The sequence below is a fragment of the Apis cerana genome, linkage group LG11, assembly GCF_029169275.1.
Source record: "Apis cerana isolate GH-2021 linkage group LG11, AcerK_1.0, whole genome shotgun sequence".
NCBI lineage: Eukaryota > Metazoa > Arthropoda > Insecta > Hymenoptera > Apidae > Apis > Apis cerana.
The window spans coordinates 3,009,557-3,036,408 of NC_083862.1; the positions used below are offsets into that span (position 1 = coordinate 3,009,557).

General features: G+C 31.3%; 1 protein-coding gene across 26 annotated transcripts in view; it reads left to right on the top strand.

Annotated features, from left to right (window-relative positions):
* Positions 1-26,583, top strand: part of LOC107997163 (potassium voltage-gated channel protein Shaker) — a 302,685-nt gene extending 276,102 nt beyond the window's left edge. For 13 of the 26 annotated variants that reach the window (XM_062081426.1, XM_062081423.1, XM_062081424.1 and 10 more), the window contains 5 exons: positions 744-1,387; positions 4,185-4,314; positions 16,687-16,868; positions 19,361-19,534; positions 20,218-26,583. In XM_062081426.1, the coding sequence (XP_061937410.1) occupies positions 744-1,387; positions 4,185-4,314; positions 16,687-16,868; positions 19,361-19,527 (1,123 nt within the window). In that variant the 3' untranslated portion in view covers positions 19,528-19,534; positions 20,218-26,583. Of the gene's footprint in view, positions 1-743; positions 1,388-3,994; positions 4,125-4,184; positions 4,322-11,014; positions 11,539-16,686; positions 17,048-19,360; positions 19,535-20,217 lie in introns of those variants that run through there. The other 13 variants (XM_062081433.1, XM_062081431.1, XM_062081420.1 and 10 more) reach the window with 10 other exon arrangements.
* The last annotated feature ends 269 nt before the right edge of the window (positions 26,584-26,852 follow it).

Below are 26,852 nucleotides of genomic sequence, written 5' to 3' on the forward strand. Positions count from 1 at the left end.
TGTTTAAATATGTTCAAATATCCGCAAAAAATGAAAGCAATTAAAACAAGGCGATTGAAACTTTCCTGTTTACGTTCTTTTTTTTTCTTGTAAAATTATGTAAAAAATTTTGTTTCTACGTGTAAAAACATATTGCACGATGTAAGGTTTAAAAATCGTCGGAAAACCCGAGTGACTTCTAAACGGAATTCAGCTGGCTCGTTTGTTCAGAGACATTCAATCTCTCGCTTCTGGAAAGATACAATGATCTCGTTTCATTCGACTTTCGTTACCACGGGAATAAAAGGAAGGGAAGGAGGTTGGAAATTTGTTCTCTCTTCCAGTCCATTTCTTCTTCTTTGGAAAAGACAAACGGAGCAGAAAATAGTAACGTACACTATACAGGGTGTACGATATACCAAAATTCAAGAAACGATTCAAAACAAATAAAAAATCAAGAGTAAAAAAAGTAAAAAAATTAAATTTTTTATTCTCGACTCGAAGAATTATTCCTTCTAAATTAATCTCTCTCCTTGACCTAAACCCCCCTTGAACTTTTCCAAAAAAAAAAGAAAGATCCTCTGGAAATATTTACGAGAAACAAGTATTTATTCCTTTCAAACGAAACACCCTGTATCACTCACCGCAACAAAACAAGGTTCTCCGGGTGCAAATAACGCGCCATTTACCAATTACGGTTAGAACGGTCAGAACAGTTGGAAAAATGAGGGGGCGAAGGACGATAACGCTGATTAAATCGGCAGGGAGGACGAGGGGTTCATCAAGGAGGAGGAGAAGCCGCTGCCGTCGCACGAGTTGCAGAGGAAGGTCTGGCTGCTGTTCGAGTACCCGGAGAGCTCGCAAGGCGCCCGGGTAGTGGCCATAATATCCGTGATCGTGATCCTCCTCTCGATCGTGATATTCTGCCTGGAGACCCTGCCCGAGTTCAAACACTACAAGGTCTTCAACACGACCACGAACGGCACGAAGATCGAGGAGGACGAAGTGCCGGATATCACGGACCCGTTCTTCCTAATAGAGACTATTTGTATCATCTGGTTCACGTTCGAGTTATCGGTGCGCTTCCTCGCCTGTCCAAATAAACTGAACTTCTTCCGTGACGTAATGAACTTCATCGACATCATCGCGATCATTCCTTACTTCATCACCCTCGGCACAGTGATGGCCGAGGAGGAGGAGACGCTTGACCTACCAAAGGCGCCGGTAAGCCCGCAGGACAAGAGCACGAACCAGGCGATGTCCCTGGCGATACTCAGGGTCATCAGGCTCGTAAGGGTGTTCCGGATATTCAAGCTGTCCAGGCATAGTAAAGGCCTTCAGATCCTCGGCCGTACCCTCAAGGCCTCCATGAGGGAGCTCGGCTTACTCATCTTTTTCCTATTCATCGGTGAGTTCAAATCTCTAGTTTTAATTCTTTTTCTTTCTTTTTTACGTAAATGTATATTTTTAATAAATTTTTACAATATCGTATTGCAGACTCTGGTTCGATTCAAAATTTCGCTATTAGCTTAAATTCTGTCGGTATCTGAAATTTATCGAAGAGGTTACTTTAAATTTTTAACATTTATTTAAAAGGTTAGATTAAGTTTGAGTTAGATTTTGTATTATTTCATAAAAATAAAGAAAAATAATGTATATTCAGTTCATTAACTATTCGAGATTTCTTTGATTCGAAGTTTGTTTTTATTTTTACATTTTGTGGAATATTTTAACGGATTTTTATTTATCCCAAATTATTTGTAATATTTTTAATTATAACTAATAACTTTCTTTAAAATAATTATACATATGCAAAGGATTCAATATTCATTCTACATTATATAATGGCTATTATATCCACAAAGCATTTTGATTATTTTTTTTACTCTTTAAGCATTTTCTTTGAGCTTCTTTGTTAACAAATTCATTAAAATATATATATATGTACATTTACAATCATATAAATATTTTGCTTTGTATTAAAAAACTTGTTGAGGATAATAATAATTTTATTTATCGTAAAAATAAAAATCAAATGTATAAAATTATTCTCCATTTCAATAAATTATTACTCGATAAACATTTTTATTTTAATAATTTTTTTGAAAAATTAGAAGGAATCAATTAAACTAACGCAAACTTAATCTGTTCGACAGTAACATCTTTGATAAATTTTAACTGAATTTAGGATAAAAAATATTACGTTTTTATTTATTTCTATGAAAAAAATACACAAAGTAATAGTAAGTAATCGAAATCTCGTTTAAAAGAAAGTTTGCAGCGATATTGTCGAAATTCCACCAAACTAAATACTAAATCTCTCTTTCCACCTATTTCTTCGTCCCTTTTATTTTTCCTCCGTTTATTAAAATTCCACACAGGAGATGATCCTAATGGATGGCGAGAAAGAACCTATCTATTAAACGATTCTTTCTCTTTCCGCAGTTTCTAAAGATTTATATCTATTGTACATCTATCAACTTATCAATACAGAACAATATTGTTATTCTATACATCGAATAACGATCAATCGTTCCACCCTTCATCCATTCGCAAACAATGGACCGTGTTCCAAATGTGGCGAAAACTTTTGTATATGCAGTTATATTCCTCCTCTCGTGTCGAGCGTGTTTACCTCATCCAGCGGAACTTTGGCCGATTTCCTAGTTTATTTACTACTGCGGCGAGTTTTAACGCAAGGGAAAGAAATTCCAAGGACGAATTTGGATTGGAAATTTGCAATTTAATCGGCTCGCCATCGTGAAAATAAAGTGGCAGCGTTTCTCGAAGTCGGGAAAATTATTATTGGCTGGCATTGTTCGAAAACCGGAAACACCACCCTCGATATTTTCCAGCTTCCGCTGACCAAGTTTTCCATCGAGAAAATTTCGGATGGCCGGCTTCCCGTAAAGAGATTTACGATCTCGCTTGGATCCAATGATTTTTAATTCGGCCCTGGGATGAGTTTCAATTCCGCCGATTTTTCTTCTTTTTTTTCAAACATGGAAATGTCGGTTGTCTCAAAATTTTGTTTCTTTTTTTCATTCTTCCCACGAAATAATAATATAATGGTAATTATGGCTCGAGAAACTGCCCAAAAACGCCAAATATTGTTAAATCAAGGGATTTAATTAAAAATCATTTTTGATTCTGAAAACAGTTTAAATGTTGAGTTTGCTAATATCTGTATGCTAATATCTGTATCATTTGGTTGAAATTTTGGAATGTTTTTGGAGAGATTTTTTTAATTTTGATTTCCACGTAATACATATTAAAAATATTAATTGATCTCTGTCCTTTTAGCAAAATAAACTAACTGTTTGAAAATTAACAAATTGAAAATTAATTAGATTTTTATTATATATAAGATGTATAAAATTAAACGATAAAATATATAGAAAGATAGATTTATACAACAAGAAACGAAAAAACTTTTGAGACAATCTAAATATCTCTCGAAGATTTTTCGACATTACGATAATTGAGACAAATATTAAAAACTTCACATTTATAAATTCAGATATATAGATCGAGATCGAAAATAAATTTTTTTCTTTAATGAAATTATATTCCAAATATCATTTTTAAATTAGAAATTTGATAATAATACAGATAACTTACTTATCGATTGATTTATATATTTTCACCATAATTCAATTAAAATAAATATTTTCATTTTCAACGATTAAATTTACATCATTATATAAATATATCTTTAAATATAATAATTTCTAAGATTATTCCAAAATCAAAATACCATTCTCGATCCCGCCAAAAATTATTCATACTCTCGATCGAACTGGAAAGAGGAGGAAAGAAAAAAAAAAAAAAGAAAAAAATCGATTCACAAATTGATCCACCCAGAGAGAGGAGATCGGTTCATATATCATATGTGGACGGAAGTGGACGGCGAACCAATCGATGCGGATCCAGAGGACTGCTAAGCGGACTTAAGGGATAGTGGACGGGAAAGTAGCGTGTCTTGAAGCGTCTGTTCCTCTTGTGTGCGTTTCAGGTGTGGTGCTGTTCTCGTCGGCGGTATACTTCGCGGAGGCGGGCACGCAAGACAGCTTCTTCAAATCGATACCGGACGCGTTCTGGTGGGCGGTGGTCACGATGACGACCGTGGGCTACGGGGACATGAGGTACAGAGCCACCGGGGGCGTTAAACCCACTGAACCGGTGTTTTCTTCCTTGCATTGCAGGTGTGGTGCTATTCTCATCGGCGGTATACTTCGCGGAGGCCGGCTCCGAGAATTCGTTCTTCAAGTCCATTCCGGACGCGTTCTGGTGGGCCGTTGTCACGATGACGACCGTGGGCTATGGTGACATGACGTATGATGTACTCACTTTCACTTAAGACTCTAGTTAATGCCCGCAAAAGAAAGAAAAAAAAAAAAAAAGAAAGAAAGAAAACAAACGAAAACACATTACTTACTTACTTACTTACTTTTTTAACTCTTCTCCGAATACTTTTTTAATACTCGAATACTTTTTTCTTTTTTTCTTCGACCATTCCGTTTATTATTACGGATATTATTCTTCCTACCTTCGTCGTTCTTACGAGCACGTCCTTTCTTTTTCCATTATAATTTTTCCGTTATTTTTTTCTTCTTTTCTGTTCCTTTTCCTCCTTAATCTTTTTCCTCGTAATCTGTTTGATCGCTTTTATTTTTTGATACAGTTGGTTTGGAGTTACTTGATAATAATGCTTGATAGAATTGGACACGCTAGTTTTTTTCAGATTTTTCTCCGATTTTCACGAATCTTTTTTACTTCTTCTCCATCACGACTGCTCTATTTCCTTCTCTTGTATATTTTTTCAACGTTTTGATCTTGGATTGAGATTCTATCTCTCTTTTTTTTTTTTTTATTTATTTATTAGAGCTCTTATTGTGCGGATAGCCGAGTAATCGAATTTGGATTGGAAATGTGTATCTGTGGTATTTAGATATTTGGATCTAGTATTGATAATTTTTTTATCATTTTTATAATCGTATCATACAAGTTTTTCTCTTTTTTTTTTTTTTTGATATGGAAAAACGAGATGAAACGTATAAGTAATTACGCATAAATTTCTATTTTCAATGTATTATTTTTTTATCTCTTGCATCATTCGTATACATTTGTAATATTTAAGTCTCTAATCATTGTAATTTATATATATTATATGGAAAAATACAGACATTTGCAAACTGCCTCTTATATTTTTTTTTGTTTCAATTTAAGAAATCAGGTAATTTGAAATTAATTCACTAATTTAAATATCTATGGTATTTATTCAATTTGGTATTTTATCAAATTTTAAGTGAAGTTCAAGTCATCGATTAATTTATATTTAAATAATTTTTAAGTATGACTTGAACTTCATGCAACTTGATGTCATTTTAATATTTACTTTTGACTTGAAATATATAATCAATCATCACTTATATAACATGAAATATTCTCACAAATTTTAAATAAAGTTGAGAATTTTTCAATTTAACTTAAAACTTGAATTTGCATGATATAAGGTTCAAGTAATCCGATAAATTTCATTGGAAAATAATTACGCGTTAAATGAATTAGAAAATTTAAGAGAAATATATTTTAGTAGAATATCGAAGAAATTCCTATCACGATCAAAAATGAAAGAACGAAAAATGAAAATCTAATTTAAGAATAAAATTTCTTTTATTATTACAGAAATTCCAATAAATCTAAATCAATTTTCAATGTTATTTTAACCATCCAAGCTTCAAATTAAATAATTTCAAATTAGAATTTAAATAACTCAACATACCAATCTAAATAATGAGACTTCTCTCAATATGATATTTAATAAAAGATTCTTTCAATATCCGAATTCAAGATCAAACACACACAGCCAAATACTCAATTACTCGAATCCAAATTTGCAGATATTCAAAACTCAAGTTATCCAATCAATAATAAGAGCCCTACTTTTTACTCTACTTCTTCTTCATCATCATCATCATCGTACTCGTCAAAACTTCTTCTCATCCACCTCGTTTCCTCTTCCTCTCACAGCCACGCGCACGTTCTTCCACATCCTTCATTCCATCCTCGCAGGATTTCTGTTGGCAATTTCACTTCCGAGCACGCTTTCTCTCGCCAACATGATCAGAAACATCGCCTCTTGTCTCGTTATTTCATTTTTCTAGATATCGTCCAGGGACACCATCCTTCGATCGTCCCCCCCCTTTATATTACCCTCCTCTCGGGCGCTGATTCAGCCTTCCTTCTCTCCTCGTGCCACCCCCCTTACCCTTCTTCTTCATCCCTCCTTTTATCATCTTGGATAAATCGTATCTTGGAATTTCTGTTTTCTATTCGTGAACTTGAATGATCGAGAGAGAGAGAGAGAGAGAGAGAGAGAGAGAGAGAGAGAGAGAGAGAGAGAGAGAGAGAGAGAGAGAGAGAGAGAGAGATTGAAACGTCTCTCGATCGAAGCGAGTGGCGCGTTTAACACGGTTAATTGGCCTTTGGAAGAATAATTGAGGGCTGGAGGACGTTGATATGCGAGAGGCAAAGTGACGGTGGAAACTCGATTATAGAATCCAGGCGGGAAGGAAGAGAATTCTTCGATACAGAGTCTCTATCTGTCTCTTGTAATCTTGTTCTTTTCTGCGCCCCGACCTCGGTCAAATAATTTTTTCACTTTATATCTCGCGTATGCGTTGCACAATCATGGTGGCGATTGATGGAAATTATTCGTAACGTTTCTTCCGATTTAAATATTTTTCCTTGCCTTGTTGCTCGAGAGAGAGGATATTTTTATAGTTGGAAAGGTAGAAAGATTAGTAGTAATAATTTGGAGGATATATTTTTTTTTTGCAAGTCTCGAACAATCTTATATTTATCAAAACACTTTATTTCTATATAATTCTCTTCATATATATTAAACATATACTATAAATTATATGTATAACTCGTTCCGATAAAGTCATCCATCCATATTCGTCCACTCTTTTCAGAAAAGAGATGGCGCTTCGCTTTTCTTCGCTTCTCTCAACGCGTATTCAACGCTCCCCGCCAAAAGAGAAGATTGGATATCGCCTATAACTGATTGTCGGTTAATCTCGCCTATCCAAAGGCGAATTAACGCGTTGCATTCAGGGTGCGATTACGATATCGTGACGTGGTATAGTTTCGGCTTGGTTCGAGCCCTCGAGATTCAAGAGCATCCGTGAAGAGGGGCTCGAGATCTCTCTGGCGTTACGGCCGAAGAGGCTTCTCGAGCAATTGCCATCCGTTAAATCAATAAGTGTCCTCGGGCGACCGGTTCGTTTCTTGGAGACCGGCCGATGATTCATGGATCGCCGAGCGATTCGCACTGATCTGAGCCGACACATTGGCCACGAAGCGAGAAAGTGGAGAGTTCGAAGCTGATATTTAAGCTTATTTAATGTTGAAACTGGTCTCGTTATTTATTCTATCGAAATTTCGAAATCGAGAATTAAAAAATTGAATTTTTGGCTTTATTCCTCGGAAATGTCTCTTCAGACTGTAAGATTAAATAATGAGAAGCATTATGAGTATTATTATTGTAATATTTTCTTCTATGTTGATATAATTCTATTTATATTTATTATTTCTATTACTTTCGAAATTGAGTGAATTTGTCTGACAATTTCAATTTCATGCGTAAAGTGAAATTTGAATTATTTCATATAGAAATTTTGTCAATTAAAATTAAATGATATAAAGATTCAAAATGTTCGTAGTGTTTAAGAGATAATAATTATCTACGATCTAGTGATTTTTATATTTTCCCTAGAAATAGATACGTTACCATTTGTTACTTTCGTTTTTTCAGAAACAAAGCGTAAGGAATCGATAACAAGAATGGAGACGATTAAAAATTATTCTTTATATAACGAATTTGGGACGAATGAAAAATAGCGTTTTGAGATTCCATTCATTAACTCGAAAAATCACTATCTTCATAATGATTTAAAATTTTTCCAATTTTTAATATGGTTTGATTAAATTTCAAATTAAATTACGTAATAGCTGATATATTCATTTCTGGAGGAAGGAGGAGGAGGGGAATATTATTTATAACATAAATCTTACTAATATCAAAGATTCCAGACTCATTTAAAATTTATTTATTTAATTCTTTGCTTCGAGATAAATTGGATCTTTAATCGATCTAGGTCGTGTTTACTTATATCAATTAATTAAAGAGATTTTATGGATTCGTCTATTGAACATCTTTTCTAAAGTTTGTCCGAAATAAACATTTGTTATTAGTCTTGAAGATTATTTCATCTGTTATTTAAATTTCTAAAGGAGCTCGTGTCCACTTGTTCTTGTTGATTCAATATTTAAAAAGATCATTATTTAGACACTTACAGACACATCGTTTATATAAAATACGTTTATAACGCGAACAAAATCATATATATAATATTTATAAGACACGTTACATTTTTTTTGTCGAATCGTTCTTAGATACCAATTACTCGAGCAGAAGGTATCAATCGAACCGTTTCATCGATAAATCGTTGGCTACATAGAAACTACCATGTTTGAAACGAAGATCGTTATTAATAGGGACGTCTATTGTTAAACTATTATAGAATCTCGGTATAGCCGATCCTTTGGAAATTAGAGCCTAAGGTTGAGATAGTTGTGCCTCGACGTCGATGGTACAAAGTAGCCGGAACGTTTGTCCCATTGAAATTCCTCTCGCCAAATGGGAACGAAGCGACTGTTGATTATTCTCATATGCATATAAATACCGTCTCCGCGATACAGGGTGTTCCATTTACCGTTTGTCGTTTCACTATCATTTTGTGCTTCAATTGTGGGAGCAGCATTTACATAGAAATGAATTGTCTTGGATACAAGACAAAATATATATATTTTATAACGTTACTTTCATTTCTTCTGGGTTAGTCTTCGACAAAAGTTGGTTTTCTAAGTAGATTACTTTGCATATTTTCCTAAAAATTGATCATTTCCTCGAGATTTTTACGTAAGACCGTTGTGTAAAATCTTACGTCATCTAGAATAGATATGCATCGTGTGGTTTCTTCGCCAAAAATGTATACAGATGTTGGAAAGAATTCAACACAAATTGCTCGTTTAAATTTAATCACAGTTAATTATTGAAACGTTAAAGATGATCTGATAGATTCATATCTGGTTTTTCCTTACTTAAGAATGAATCATCGTGTTAGTTTTTTAATGGTATTTTTCCATAAAATGACATTTTTTACAGATGAATTAAAATTTGAAACTCTTCGTATCACAATATTCTCCTAAGTTTAAAATATTTTAATTATTTAAATTATTTGATTTCGAGAATTTTAAATCAGCCTTTATAAATAAATTATAATATATTTGAGTCTTTAGAGTATGTTTCTTATTATTCAGCTATTAATTCAGCTATATAATCTCGTCAAAAATCAATATGACATGATTCTTGAAATCAAAATAAGACGAAGAATAAAAAAATTTCCAGTTAACGACAATTAAAATTCCATCAACATTTAATCGTTGCGTAATAACGCCTTTTTATTCTTAACTTTCTATTTCTAGTTAAAGAATCATCCCTAAATATAAATTGCAGTAATCGAAAAAAAAAGATCTCGTCTATAATTTCTCCACGTCATGAAATGTGAAATAAAATGTCGAGGATCGCAATGTTCGAACACCCGATATAAAAGCAGCGTTCCTTTGCCTCGCACGCAAGAAGCTCGCTCTAGTTTTCCATTACGATACACGCGTCGAGCTTGACTCCTTTGTTGAAAGACCGGCGTCACTCGCTTCCTCTATATCGAAGTCCGTTTCTCCCGTCTAACCGACTTCGAAATGTTTCACCTTCACGATGTTCCACCTTCGGCTACGTCGTGTCTCGTTACGTTTCGCCTCCCACTGATTCATCGTAGCTTCGTTCGATCATCGCGAGACATCGGCATCGATGTAATTCGAAGAAATCGAAACTTTTGTAATTAAATTGACGCGTATCGTGTCTTTCGATATCGTCACTTTTTTGCCTCCGATATTGGTGCTTTTATTCGAACGGTGTGAATGGAGCATGGAGGAGAGAGAGAGAGGATGTTTCGGATAAAAATGAAGATTATTTTGAGCGAAATTCTCGAGATGTAGAGAAAGTTGAAATGATACAAAATATGAATATAAATGGATTAATAAATTGGTATATTTTTGGTATTTGTTTATTTGAAATTAAGTTTTACGTTTGCAGTGACTAATATTGGAAATATTTATCATTTTTCATTGAGATTTTTTTTAATCGATGGAAAATAATGAAAATCTAACGATATCTTATTCTTTGTGAATTTTTTGAATTTTTTTGTAGAGATTTTAAATCAACGTGAAATATGAGTTTGAAATAAATGATTATCGTTAAAAATTGAGTAGCTTGAATATATTGGATTATTTGTATCATTTCTTCTAATATTTCAGATTGGTATATATAATTAATTTTCTCAGAATGAACTTCTAAATATTGTTGGCAGAGTTTCTGGTTTTTATCTAGAACAGTCTGTACGTTGTTTTCTCAATACTTTTTTCAAAATATTTTATTACATTGAAAGTAATTTTTACACGATTTGTTTTAATAGATTGGTGTATATAAAAAGCTATTTTTTCAAATTTTGATATGCTAATTACAAAATAAGGCATTGTTATTGCGCTGTCGTCAATTGTTATCGAATAAAATGAATAAATTATTTTTGAAAGGAACCGTAAAAATTATATTTATTATGGTAACAAATGCTTAAAAAACTTTATTCGAAAAAATATTTCGTATGCACCAATCTATTGATATCCTCACTTTTATAAAAATTTTCGAACACAAATTCCGCAAATGAAAAATCCTTCCATTTTTCCTTCTATTACTCTTTCCAATATCTCACATATCTCGTATATCTCATCTCAATCATTTATGCATGCTTCTTTGCGATCAAACATACTCCATTTCATATACCGATATACTAATCCCAAAAATCACCTCGATCTTGTTTGGAAAATACTCTGTTTTTATTTTGGCTCACAGCGCTCTGCCATTACTGCTACTACCATCAGTCATGGATCACAAAGGCCCATAGTACAGTGACACCTGCATAGGAATGATTTGTTATTTTGCAACTAATTCGATACGTTATGACTCACCAAAAATACTAGTAATTACACTTGGATCGCACATTGAGAGATTTGCGTTCAGATAGCTCGCGTTTCGCTTAAAAAAACAACTCAGATTAATCGATATTTTGTCCTCTTTACTTAAACTGTCTTTCGTTCTTGTTTAAAATTTGTTTGTTCTTTGAGGTAATTAATTTGTAATTTTTTAATAATCTTATTGTGCTCTTTTAAATTTAAACGTAATTTGTTTTTTTCTCTTTTTTCTTTTTTGTTCTTTTAATAGGAAATTTATACATGTTTAGAATTATAGACATTTTAAATAAAGAGGATTGTATTAACCCATTAAGGACCAAGTAGTGTAAGAATGCAATTTTTATATGTATGATTACTTAACATTCACTAGACATGTAGAAATAAATATAAATGCTTATATTTTTTGATCAGTAGTTTTATTGTAGTAAAATGTTGCATTTTGAAATATTTCTAATCAAATTTTTTTAAACAAATATAGTAATAATAAATATTATATGAGAATTCTCTATATGAAATAGAGAAACAAAAAATATTTGATTTAAATTTTATTAGAAATATAACTTTATCATCCATAATTCAATTTATAAATAATTCATAAATAATTCAATTTTTTAAAATTTTGTAACATTGTTAATTTTTTCAAAAAGAAGAAAAGATGACTTTAAAAAAGTAAATATTTTAAATTTCTCTTCATAATTATGATTTTAAAAATATTAACAATTTTTGGCCTTAATGGGTTGGCCCTACTATAGGCAACCGGGTGTCTAAATATCTATTTTTATTATTTTTTTTTAAATAACATTCTATGTTCTTGATCAAATATTGCAAAATTGTAAAACATAAATTGTAAAAATGTTCAAAGAATGAATATCTAGTTTTGCTATATTTTCTCAAAAAGGAAAAATTATTAAAATAAAATATTGTAAAAATGGATACTTGACAATATCGAATACTTTTTGAAATAAAATTAACAAATAAATAAATAAATAATTATTTCAAATAAAGAAATAAATTCATTTGAAATAAAAATGTTGCAAAGCTTTGCAAATATATTCTAAAAATTTTATGAAATAGATAATTTACAAATGATCTATTTATTAATAAATATTTGATTATCTCAAATGATAATAGAAGATAAAAAAATAAAAATACAATTTTCACTTAAAATTACCGTAAAAATCTTCATTATTTTTATATTTTCTTTTTTAGTGAAAAAATTAAATAATCAATATCTAATAAATACCAAATAAATATTAATTTATTAATTCATCTTTCGATCACATTGTTATTTAAATAATTATTCGAATAAGAATTTATTTTTTATAAATAAATTCAATCGTGCTGTCCGGTTGCCTACTCAAGGGGCAAAGATGGCGCCGCACGTCTCGACTCGAAGAATTCGCGTGTTCAGAAACAAAATTGACGCGTGTACCACGCTTCCTTTGAACGAGAATGAAGAAGAAAAGAAACATGACGAGGGGAAAGGATGATTCGCGCTGAAATCCATTCGCATGCATGCATCGAGTGAACGTGAATGAGCGTGACGAGCGTTGAATTCTTCTTTTGCCGCCTTTGATCTCGAACCGGGTATTGTTCGTGATATATAGTGACAGTTATTCAATTAGACTTCCAGCCGCAAAGAATGCGTCATTTCGCAGTCACGGATTAGTCCGGAATAACCGTCATTGCGTCCTATAATCTGGCATACTGGTAATTGAGAGAGGAAATCTTTTTAATCGTTCCACCATTCAAACGGTTAATTGGTATCTCGTTGGAATTTTTTTTTCTTTTTTTTTTATTTTTATTTTTTTATTGATCATGGTGGAGAGCAGAGAAACATAAAAAGCAAGAAATATCGTTTTGAACGTCATCGATCGAAGATCAGAAAAATTTCGAATTCTCGAATTGAAAAAATTATCGCTATATTTTTGTGATTCGAAACATCGTGTGTTAAATTATTGTCTTATTATTGTCTTATCTGTTTATTTTATTTTATTTTGGGAGAAATTTTTCGAAAGAAAAATTTTCGATTCTTGAAATTCGAATATTTTTGCTATTTTTGCAAAAGAAATTGTTGTTGAAATCTACAAAATTATTTATTTATTTAAATATTTTGATATCAAGCATATTTTCATAATCAAAATATATTCTGATTTATTTAAAATTTAAAAAATTTGTGCAAATAGAGTCAAATTTTAATAAAATTCATAAAATAATAATTATTTCTGAAAGATTTAATTAGAAAACATTTAATTCAAAAATCTAGTATATTTTCTTCGAAATTGCTTATGACTAAACATAATTATATTGTAATTAAATTTCTCAAAATTCATGTAGAAAGAATTAATTCTAAAAAAGTTAGTTTCTTTTAAGATGATCGAAATCAAAAGATTTTAAAGATCAAAGATCAATAATTGTTCTATATTATTTGAAAAAGAAAATTTGTATAAATATCTTATATAAGAATATTGTGACATATGAAAATAATAATTCAAATGAGCATTGAATAATTTTACTAATTTATTACAATAATTAATAATTAATGATTAAATTTGGTATAAAAATTTAACTTTTTACAAAATGATGTCTATTGTTATTATCCTCGAAGAATTCAAAAAGTCAAAATTATTTACAATTTTAATTGTTGACAAAATAGATACTTTTTAGCAAAAAAGAGAGAGAAAAATAATTTCATATTTTCATAAATTTCGAGGCAAAATTTAAAAATTGTAAATATTCCAATCCATCTCTATATTTTAAACATTTTTTTCTCTTTTTTTTTTTCTTTTTCTCTTTCCACGATTATCGAACAGCTAAGCCATAATCGTAGCTCGTTTGTATCGACACAAAAATTTCTTCTCGTTACCGATTTTTTTAGAAAGGCAACGTTAAAACGGTCGATGCGTGAGCAAGTTTTTTCACAGTTTTCAATTCGAGGAAACGCGGTTCTAATCATCTCTCTGCTCTCTACGCTGATTAAACTCGAAAAACTCGCGGTAATCTCCATCGCTCGTCTCTTAATTGCTCGATTTTTGAGATGATGTTCCACCCTCGTGAGAAATTGCAACCGTTAAATCGATTGCAAAATTGTATCTGTATCTTCAAATTCGAATTTCGCAATATTATTATAAACTAGAGATCAAAACGAGATCAAAGAATGTGGTTCAGCCAAAAAATATATTTCACTTTTAAAGTTTTTATTATCCTGTATCCGAGTATTCAAAGTACGTATAAATGATAAGTAAATAAGTGAAAAATGGTAACATCAATTGATCCAGCTTTATTTAGAGATTTAACTCATTCTTTAATTCATTGGAATACAGGGTTAATATATTTTTAGAGAATCGATTTTAAAAGTCAAAACAAATACAAAAATATTATTTATTACGTTACAAATTGAAATTTCCATTAGATGAAGCGAGACAAAGATGGATATCTTTTTTCTATATCTCACTTCATCTAATGCGAACTTCAATTGTTTATTACTTATTGAATAAGCCTCGATATTTTTATTGTTTAATTAATAGTTTTATTTGTTTTGGAATCTAGAATTGAACCTTTAAAAGTGTCCTACGAATATATATGTCGTCTTTGTATAAAGAAGAAAAAGAAATAAGTTACGTATTGACATTGTATTGATTTTAATCGAGTTAAATTTTCTTAAAAAGTTTGGAATTATATATTTTGATCCTCGAATGTGTAAATTATTGACTGATTTTACTCTCTATATTTGTTTCACAGACACATCATAGAACCGAATATAAATTTTCCAATTGTGAAACTTTTCTTAATATTGTAATTTACATCATCCATTTTCTGTTATTTGGATATCGTACTCGGATGTTGAGATAATAAAACCTTTATTATCGAGTATTCATATCTAAATTGTATCGATATTCAAGTATTCGGATCCAAATTAATACTAGAACTACCGAATCAAGTCAAATTCATTCATTTCACACATATTATTTTTACAGATGTTAAGTGTGCAATTTCTAACAATATTAATATTAATTTCATATCTGTATATTTAATTATCTTCACGATACTACCTTAATTTGAATCAAATATACATTTATATATAAAATATTCTACTTAAGTCGATAGTTTTAGTATCTAATATTCGAGTATTTGAGTCAATTCGAATACTCGGATACCCGTAGATCCGATGTATACGATAAAAGCCCTAATTTTGACACAATTATGTTGATGCTCCTTGAAAAAGAGCGTGAAAGTGTAGAGAATTGCATGTCGTACCGTTTAGAAGATTCGATCGGATCTAAGTAACGGAATGGCACGCGCTTGTTTGGAACGGTGCATTGGCACACGAGACGAGGAGCCTTTATTAGAGAGTCACGTTAGTCCCCTAGTCTAGCCTAGAGAGCCCGCTTCTTATTAGACACGCGAAACACTATAAGTAGATATACACGGTGATGCGTTGTGTGTAGAAAAAATGATAAATTTGTAATTATAATTTGATGGAAGTAAAAAAAAAAGAGATGAAAGTAAATCAAAAGATCGGTTTCATTTCTATAAAGAAAGATAAATATGCAATTTGAAACAGGATTGGGCACTTCTTATTTGAAATGAATATGACGAATAAAAAGAAGAAATAATTACTTCACATAAATAAATAAACTTGTTTTTCAAAAATTAATATATATATATAAAGAAGACAAGCTTTATTTTATTGTTAAATCAAGGATTATAAATTTAAAATTATCTGAAATATCAATAAAAAATATCTACAAGATTATTATAAATATTCAAAAATTTAAGAGATGATTCTTCAAGTGAAAATAAGATGAAAATAAAAAAGAGAAAACTAGTAGAGTTAAGATCTTACTACAATTATTAATAGAATCATTCTATTACAGGAAAACATTTAATGAAATCAAGTAACGAATAAAATTACATCAAATACATTATTATACAAATAATATCATTTAAGAGAAATAATAGGTCAATAGTCTCTGGAATCACAATTCCTATTTGATTATCGAAGTCAAAGTACATTGATCATGACAGTCAATATTTGGATGAATGTTTACCATGGAGACCGTTTGTATTTACTGTGTTTTTTTTAACTATTGATGGCTCGCGAAATCCTTTTTAAATTGGTAGATCTTCTATTAATAATTGTAATCGGTTGAATAAGCAAAAAGAGTTAAGCTTGCAAATCAAATTTCATTGAAAGAATTCTATAATATATCCTGATTATAAAAAACGAAAATAATAAATTTCAACAAGATTCCTTGAACAGTGTCCAATTCTGATTTGGCAAAAAAAATTTAACAATCCGAATTGAACTGTTGTAAACTGGTCTTTATGTCTATTTACACGACGATAGAGCACGCAGAAAATCGTCCGTGTATATCTACATAGGAGCCTCCAGTACCGCATAAGTAGCGCCACACTCGACTCGACACGGCAAACTCACACAAGATAGAAACACCACACCTAGCACCGAGTTTTCTAGACGAGGAACGAAGCTATCGACGTACGAGCCAGTTGCTGACCGCGAATGAAACCGTTCGTTTCCCTCTGCTTCAGGCCCGTGGGAGTCTGGGGGAAGATCGTGGGCTCTTTGTGCGCGATCGCTGGTGTATTGACGATCGCCCTTCCTGTACCCGTCATTGTCTCCAACTTCAACTACTTCTATCATCGTGAGACTGACCAGGAAGAGATGCAGTCGCAGAACTTCAATCACGTGACCAGCTGCCCGTATCTTCCTGGTACGAGTTCGTATTTCATTTCCTTCGAATTTAACCTAAAAAAGAATTTCACCTTATGGTGCATAGAAATGCATCCTGGCCACAGCATGTGTCGCTTAATGAACAAATTTGAAATATGTTATGAAAAAATTATGAAATATTAGTAACAAAAAAATATAGCTTGTAATTATTCGTTGCTTTACATTTATTTTTATTTTAATTATTTCAAACACTCGTGCATACGATTTAGACTGAAATTAACCAACTTGCAAAGCGGATTAGATTAGATAAATTAGATTAAATTAGATTAAATTAGATTAAATATACTCAGGTGTGTTAAGAATTCTGTCTCGATATGAAGTGAATAGAAAAATAAATTGAAATCATGTTTTTTCTTAGGAGACTTATATTCTGATCAAAATTTTATTTTATAAGTTGCCCATTCTAATCTCTCATTAAAAGTGTCTTTCACAAAGAGAAACTGTCAAACTGTGTTACCTTTTCTCTTTCTCTCTCTCTCTCTCTCTCTCTCTCTCTCTCTTTATGTCGAAACAAAATTCTTGACATAGATCCTGTTTCACAAGTTGGTCAGTTTCAGATCGACCTGTGGTTAGGATACAAGATACTACTTAGACAAGTTTCTTACGAACTATGATCGATAGTTTATTCGCGAAGAACATTGTTAACAGGTAGTAAAGCTAATAACTTTATTAACTTGAAAAGAAAATTTAAGAAAATTTAAGAAAATAAAAGAAAATTTCGGTCAAGAAAGATATTTCTGTATATATCTACAGTTTCCAAACTTTAGGATTAAGCATGTGTTGAGTGTTGCTCGAGTGTTATCTATGCCGATAAACTGCACCGATTAATGTTACCCCGTGAAAAAATTTGAATTTTAAAAAGGAAGGTTTTTTAACGGGATAAAGTGTTGTTTGCCAGAGGTATCAGTCATGGGTCACGAAGGCTTCCAACGTCCTGTGTCGCGTGCAAAAATCTTTCTTCCTGTGAAATTTAATAATCGCCTAACAACATACTTGGTAAACTTAATAATTCACGCGAAACGTTATTTACAGAAGGGATTTAGTAGTCTGTTTGCAAAGTCTGAAGTGAAAAGACTCCTTGACTATTAGATGGAATGATTTGAAATCGATTCGTTCGATGAAGAAAAGATATAAGTACATAGAAAAAGGGGTTAGAAGGGTTGCATTAACAATCCTCCAGATTTATCGATAGTGTAGACTGGGATAGCTATTATTGTTTTTGTTAAAAAGAAAATGCAATGTGCTAATACGTAATATTAGATTCAAAATCGATTTAAAAATAATTTGTGATCAATCGTAAAATAAAAAAGTTATTATATAATTAATAATAATTTAATTTTTACGAATAGAGAAATAAATGGGATAAAACGAGATAGATGTTTTTATAAAATAAAAAATGCAATATAGAAGCAATATATATCAAGTTCAGTTTTTTTTTTTGTAAATAAAAAAAGTTACATATAATTAAGAATCCTCAAGATTTGCATCTTTTTCGAATGAGAAATGCGATATGAAATCAGCTCACAGTATTAGATTCAAATTAATTTCGAGACAGTTTATAATCAATTACAGAATTCATGACATCAATTTGCTTTTGGATTTTTATTTACAAAAAATTTCTATTTATTACTAAAATATGATCAAGATAATAAATAAAGAATAGACGAAATTAATCTTATATAAAATATTTCCTTCTACTTCTTTCTTTTTTGTTTCTCAAATATTTACAAAAAAATTCATCTGACAAAATAAATATATAGTTAGGACAAAAACAATGGACAATGGAAAAAATTTAAAACAAAAGAATATTTCTTAAAAAATGTACAAACTATATTTATAATACAGTGTAAAAAAAGTACACGCGAATTTTTTTGTTCATAAAAAAAATTTTTAATTTCATAATTATGTTAAAATTTACCTTGCTTAAGAATAGGATAAAACGAAATTTTGATAGTTTTAAAAGATCTTATTCTCATTAAAAGTTAAATATTCTTTTAAAATCAAAAATTTATTGGTAGTTCAAAGTTTTTTTTTACAACCTTTTTCTTTTTTTTTCAAGTAAAAAAATTTCTTTAGTACTTCATTTAACCCTGCTTTCCCCTACACGATTGTGATTACATTTTCAAGTTGTCCACTGTTCAATATCGCGTGTCTATATCCCCGATAAAAGGTAGTTTACCGTAACTTTAATCGGCTTAGATTCAAGCTCGCTGCTCGGTCAATTTTTCACATCTTCCTTGATGAGTCACGATTTGCGGACATCCGAAGGGGGATGTTGAACGATTAAAGGGAAATTGATAGTTCGGAAAAAAAAGCTCGATCGGGTAAAGCTCTCCAAGTATTCACTCTTGGGGGGATTATCTAGAAAGCATGCATTGGTGACTGGTATTCGAGTTTCACGGTTAAATGGTTTTCGAAATGAGAGATGACGAATGAAGAAAGTCGTCGAACTCTGTCTCGTCTGGTTTACAGGTCAACACTTGAAGAAGAGCTCGATGTCAGAATCGTCGTCGGAGATAATGGAGCTGGAAGAGGGCATATTGCTCACTCATCCCGAGATTACGAAGAAGCCCAACTGCAACCCTCGCCATAATAACAATATTAATCCAGCCTGTATGAGCATCGAGACTGACGTCTGACTACTAGGTTGGTACATTAATTGATCTCTGATCATGAGAAATTTTTCTCACGATATTAGTATTAGAGGATAAACTTTGTCGAAGCGATTATATCTTCTTCGATGTTTTTTAAACAAATAAGAGAAATATAAATATTTTAACGATATAAAATAATTTTATAAATATATTTGAAATAAGAACGAATGTAATTTGAACGAAGCAAAATTCGTACCATTGAAACTGTATTCGGTTCTCTAAGGAAGTAATTGTATATTAATCACTTTATACTTTTATATAAAATAAGTATAAACATGTGGAGAAATGATGCTTGGACAAGTTCATAGTATTAAAAATTTTACTGTAGTATAGGAATTATGAAAATCTAAAGAATTTGATTTAGGAAAAGCACGAAGAGGAGAATGCCATCTTGAAAAAGGTTAAGTTTTTAGGTTAGAAATACAAATTATGCTTTGCATCCTGATACTTTTATAAAAACATACACGAATATTACGCGATAAAAGTTGAATAACTGCTCGACACGATATATAAAATGTTTTTTATTTTTTATTTTTTTTTTTTTTACCTTTAATAATTCTCTTTCAGAGAGCAATTTTTATTCAATTTTTATTATATCATGAACAAAGAGTGCATTTCGATTAAATTTGAAGGGAAAAAAAATGGCGACATTGAAGGTAATTCGTGTGATTGCAGTGAAGGAGACTGTGGCAACGTGGTGGCCAATGCTGGGACGTTTATCGAAGAACAGCTACAGCTTCTTACGGTGCCTGACGTAGGCCTCCTTCACACGTCGTCGTAGTCGCGCTAGCTGCGATCGCTAACGATAGCGCGTGTACGCATGCGCGCTGGCTGTTAGCTCGCACGCGGCTGCGCATGCGCGCGCGCGCGCCAACCCGCCGTCTGTCCATAAATTTGTCAATACGAGGGGTGCTTCCAATCCATTTTACCACGTGTCAACACGAGACAAGAAGAAAAAGAAGAAGAAGAATAAAAAAAAGAAAGGATGTGATGAAAAAACGAGTATGCGAGGGAATTCAACGACCAAGAATCGGCTGGCTGATAATCGAGTGCCACGGTAATTTTTTTCCATCAGAATTCGAGAGTGAAAAAATATATAACGAAAGAAGAATACGAAGCAGGGATATGGAAAACGTCAAGGGACGACGTTAAACGACGTAACTATATATATAGGGGGCTGAAATGAAGAGCGAAGAAAAAGTGAAAAGTAAACGAGGAAAGAGGTGGCAACGAGAGTTTCGATCGAGAGGAACCGTGTGTCGAAAAATATCGGGACAGCCGTTTCGAAGGTGTTTACGGTATAAACGCACCCCACGTAGGGACTTACATGCTAATAAGGGGATGGATCGGCATGTTTCAGTCGCTTGTCCACTTCCCACACCACCGACTCCAGTGTTCAATACAAATGATAACAAATAAATAAAAAAATAAAAAAAGTAACAAATAAACGGTATAAAAAAACGAAACGAAAGGGGGGGAAGGGGAAGAAGAGTGAAGACGGTTTCGCGAACTCTAAAAAATAAAGATAAATAAATTTAAAAAAAAAATAAAAAATAAAACGAAAAAAAAGTATATAAGAGAACGTCGTCGAGCCTTACCCCCCACCGATGTTCGCGCAAATGGCCGGCTAACAATGGCGGATCGAAGGGGGTATCCAGCCGGCAACGAAACCAGGGGAATCGTACCAGATAATACTAATTAATTATTATCGATGTAAATTATATCGAGGTAGGCGAAGGTACGCTAAACAAACAAACAAACAAACAAAAAAAAATAATTAAATAAAATATTCGTTTTAATGAATTATAACACTGCGCGAAAACGGACGAAGCCACGATCGAGCGGAAGAGGAGAACAAAATGATGGAGGAGAGAAAGAGAAAGGGAGAGAGAGAGACAGAAAGACAGAGAAAGAAAGAAAGAAACGGAAGGAAAAATGGCGATGGTGCTCGCGATGAGAGGACGGACTTACGGAAGATAATATCGTACGTGTTGCACGGCGAGTAGCTAACTAAAGTGTGTCTTGCAGCGTAGAGACAAGTTTCTTTTTTTTTTTTTTCACTATGAGCAAAATACTCAAAGTAAGTCGGAATTATATATATATATATATTCGTATATTTCGAACACCGAGAGACCATTTGGAATGCAATTCGTTTTTCGGGGCGTAACACCGTACATGTACTCCCATATACTCCCACACGTAAACACATTTATACAAAACTCACTCAACACACGTACACACACAGGATACACACGAAATCCATGACCAACGCAAACAAAAAAGTATTATATACGATGTTTCAAAGGGATAGACGTGCGTTGCTCTCGTCGAATGGTTAAGTAGCGGTAGCCGTCGATCGTGCACGAATCACGGAGTTACATATACGATGTAGGTCGAGTTTTAGATAACATCGGTGCTTTCCAAGATCGAGTGTAAATTCTATGGAGAATATTATCGTCGAGTTATTTCGAGAAAAAAAATAAAAGAACGGAATGGAAAGTTACACCGTTGTTCCCTAAGACTTATGGCGTATTGTATGTACCTATTTCCATAAGTGCACGCTCGAGAGCGAATCGGAGAACGAGTCGAACCAGGCTCCGAGCTCGAGCCGAGAAACCGAGAAATAAAATAAAAAAAAATTCTTCGAATCGAGCCGAACGAATTCCGTTTTTCTTTTCGTCGCGAGATGACGCGATAAGAATTGGAGAAAAAGAAAAAAAAAAAAAAGAAAAAAAGTTGCACGATGCGATAAGTTTGCGGGAGGGGAAGAAAAAAGAGGAAAGCCTGGCAAGATTTGCGAGAGTTGCGTTCAATGGCCGGAAAGGTGTCTGCCGATGGCGCGTACAACCGTGTTCATGCTCCCGATCTCGCGACGAATGCCACGAATTACGCGATATTTTCGGTCCTTTTGTTCGCGTGATTAATTCAAACTCGATACACAGAGAGAGAGAGAGAGAGAGAGAGAGAGAGAGAGAGAGAGAGAGAGAGAGAGAGAGAAAGGGAGCGAGAGAGAGTTCGAGTAGTAGCGAAAGCAGTATCACGCAGAAATTCGGTTTTAGTGAGGTTGATTTCACAAGTGTTTCGAGAACGAGATCAGAGACGATCCATGAAGAATTCGATTTTGCAATAAAAGTGGAGAAAGAGACATGGAGGGAAATTTTCAAGTAACGAGTATTAATCCTTTGCACTCGATTGTCGTTGGTTTCGTACGAAGGGATTCGAACGAAGAGGTAAAATTAATAAATAAGTATGTAGAGTATTTTGGCAGATGATAGATTTTAGATGAAAAAAAAATTAGTAATAGTTTTAATAAAATATTATTGTGGGGTAAAATTTATTCATTTGAGAAAATAAAATTTGAGTGTAACTCCATTATTAGAGAGTTTATCTTGATACATTTTATATTAATATGTTTATTTTGATTATGAATCATTTTTTATGATCTAAGGAATTTCAAGCATTAGTTAAATTAGAATTAAATTTAGACTCCATTCTTCGATGAATGCAAATTGTTTTGAAACCATATTTTGTGTAGATTTTGATAGTTCATATGTTTATATAATAATATCAATATTACCATTATCCATTATTAATTTATGTTTGTTTATAATAGATTTATAAATAAAAATTAGAAATATTATTTTTAAAATTTACTTTATCAATGCTTATTACTGTATTTAGACACGAGCACGTTTGAAGTGAAATTTAAAATATTATTTAAAACAATATGTTATTTATTTTTTAATTATTTGGAATAATTATGTAAAGCAATTATTTTGAATAATGTAAAATATTGTTTCAAACGATTTCATTTCAAACGTGCTTATGTTTAAATATAATAATCGGCATAAATAAAGTAAATTTTAAATTTATTCATAATTTTAGTAGAAATGATGCTTTTAAAATTAATGATTTAGGATTATTTTAATAATTATTTTTTAATTAAGATTAGAAAACAAATTCCTACTATTTTGAATGAATCAATATTATATATTTTTTAATGAAATGAATGTAAATAAATTTCAATATATTGATTATATGTTATTAATGGATTGATAATTGAAATTAGTAATTGAAACCAAATGATATAATATAGTGAGATAATTATTTTATTATATCAAATACAAAATCATATTATTAGAATTGTAGATAAAATAAAAAAATAATAATAAATGATATATCTGATGTATCAAGATTAATCATGATGTAGTTACATATATATATACACACATTTCTAAAAATGAAATTAATTTCTCAAATGAAAAAATTTCATTCTATACTTTTAATATATTTATTCATTAAATAAATAATTCATTTATTAATTCTCAGATACTTTATATTGTAATATATTTTTATTTAAAGAGTTACAAAATTAATTTTCTCATTTTTTTTTTAATTTTTATAGAAATTTCAACTGATTCTGTTAGTACCTTCTACTATTTAATTATTTTCAAAAATTTTCTTTTGTGATAAATATATTTCGAATTGTTGATTTTTTAAAATAAAAAATATTTTTTTATGTATGTATATATATTGTTTTTTTTCTATTTTATATAAATGAGTTCATTTTGTAAATAAGAAATAACGATAATAATAAAAATGATCTGAGTGCAAATGGTTAAAATTTAAATAAGATTTTTCGATTGTGTGTTCAATTATAAAATTAAATATAGAATGGTAATTGCAAATAAATGCCAAATCGCGAAATAATATACTGAATATTCGTATCATTACAAATATACTTCTTTTGAATAATCAATTAAAATAAAATTAAAATATTCGCTAAAGATAAAAAGATAGTTAAATAGAAAGAATTCAATATGAAGAATTTAATTTCATTTCATTTATTTATTCTACTTAAAGATCAATATTATCTTTTTCTTTGTGTATCTTCCTTTTTCTTTATTTTATTATTGTTTTAAAATAATATGAAATTTAAAGAATATAACTAATAGAAATTGAAAAAAAGTTCAAGTAAAAAAAAATTACTTTTTAGTAATGGATAAAATTTATCTTCATTTCACATTTATTGCAAAGAAAATAATTTCTATGAAATTAATTTTTGAGATATCACAAGAATTTTCAAGTTTCAATTTTTTGTTTGTTTTTTAAATTTGTTTACTTCTTAATTCTTAGTTTGATATTTTTTTCTTTGTCTTATATTTTAAAATGAATATGTAAAATAATTTTCTAACTGTAAAAAAGTATATAAATTAATGATATTTAATTATAATTTTCTTTAATCTAGTTCACATTTCTTCAATTATAAAATCAATAAAAAATAATGATTTTTAAATGGTTTGCAATATCTATTTTATTATCATTAAAAGAAAATTTTTATTCATTATTAGAAATCATAAATAACAAAAAAAGAATTGTCTTTCTTTCGTTTCACTCTAAATAATTAGCGGCAAAAAAATTATCTTTATTTTTATTTCGTTATTAATTTTATGGAATAAATCCAGATAAAAGAGAAATTAAAAGAGATGGAAGAGAAATTGAGAAAGGAGTTACACATATGAAAGGAAATGTAGAAAGAAAAAGATATAACAAAATCGCGAGTTGAATCAATGAAAAACGAATTGGCAAGCCGAATCGGTGCTCGACGCGAAGCGAGAACACGCTTTCTCTTATCTCTTCGCTGTCGTCTCGATGTTTCGCCTCTTTCCCACAGTGGAGGAAAAAAAAAAGCGCATCACAAAATCGCAAAGACTGCCATTTTACCATTCTCAGTAAAAAATAATAATAAAAAAAAAAATAAAATAAAATAAAATAAACGAAAGAAAAAAGAAATGAACATCGCGTAACCGATATCCACGATTATTTCGAGAAATATCGTCCATGCTCGAACATTTTTCCGCTTAAGTCGACCCTTCGAACTGCCGCATGTCGTACAACGGGCCTTAATTTTCTCGCGATTGAACATTTTGAGGAGATTCGGGACGCCATTACGTATGCCGCGACACAAAATTCATCGATTCGCCACCGAAAACTTAAAATTCGACAAATTTTTTGCGCGAACGTGAAATCAGGAACGTCGATCCGACGTTGACAAATAAACATGGCGTTTCGATTCCATTCAAAAAGTATCAATAAAAGTGAAAAGGAATCGCAAAGTTTATTTTTCTTTTTCTCGGCGAGTCGATTGCGAATCAAGAAATTTCTCTCTCCAAAAAATTGAAAAAGTTTCGGCTGCCGTTGTACGTACTAGCTGTTGGGCGATTAATTCTAAAAAAATCGATAAATAAAGACATCTCTTCGAGAAATCGGAACGCGACCCGCACGTATCCCCATACGGATAATCGACTACGATGAAGGAGGAAGTCTGACGTTGCAAAACACAAAAAGTGAATTACATACATTAGAGATTAAAATTAAGTATTAAAGAAAAGAAAAAAAGAAAATATACGTATATATATACATATATGTTGTGTATGTATATATGTATATATATACATATTATAAACACGCGATCTAGCAGAAGAAAAATGAACAAAGTAATAAGACGCAAGTATGCAAACAAAAAGAAAAAAAAATGCGATTTCATTATTCGATTTATTATTAGGTCTTAGATGCGAATTTTATCGAGGAATAATTCATCTATCTTTTATTAGAAGAAACGAGCAAAAAAAAAAAAGGTTAGTCGAGATTTTGAGTTATGTGAGTTATGTGAGAGAGGGAGAAAACAAGAAGGAGAAAATGAAAGTATAATTGTACATGTGTGTTTTTAAAAGAAAAATCGATGAGCGTGTGTCGATAATGCGAGAATGGAAGTCAGCGAGGGAACGCGTGAAAATGTTCGAGTGAAAGGTTCGAACGAATGGGTAGGAACGATGGACGAGACAGATTAAAAAAAAAACAAAAAAAAACATCAATTATACTGAGATTTACGTTACGCGCCTTTATTACCGAAATACTTGAACTTTTCGCCTCGCTAATTTAGTTAGAGAAAGGAAAATTTTAAGATGCGCATTAAAATTAATAACAGCCTAGTTAAATCCAACAAGAAGGAAAATCCAACAAGTTGAAAAAAAAAAGAAATATATGCAAAATAATAACGCGCGAAAGGTAATAAATTTATTACTATTTAAATTAGTAACTACCGTTATGGATCTATTAACTAAATTTACCACTTACTATTACTATTATTACCACTACTGATACTACTTACCATTAAATACCGCTACTGCTACTGCTACTGCTACTACTGTTACTATTACCACTGCTACTATCGCTATCTGCAAATACTATCACCACCTCAAACTACTATTACTACTGTCACGAGTAATTTATTATCATACAAACGACGA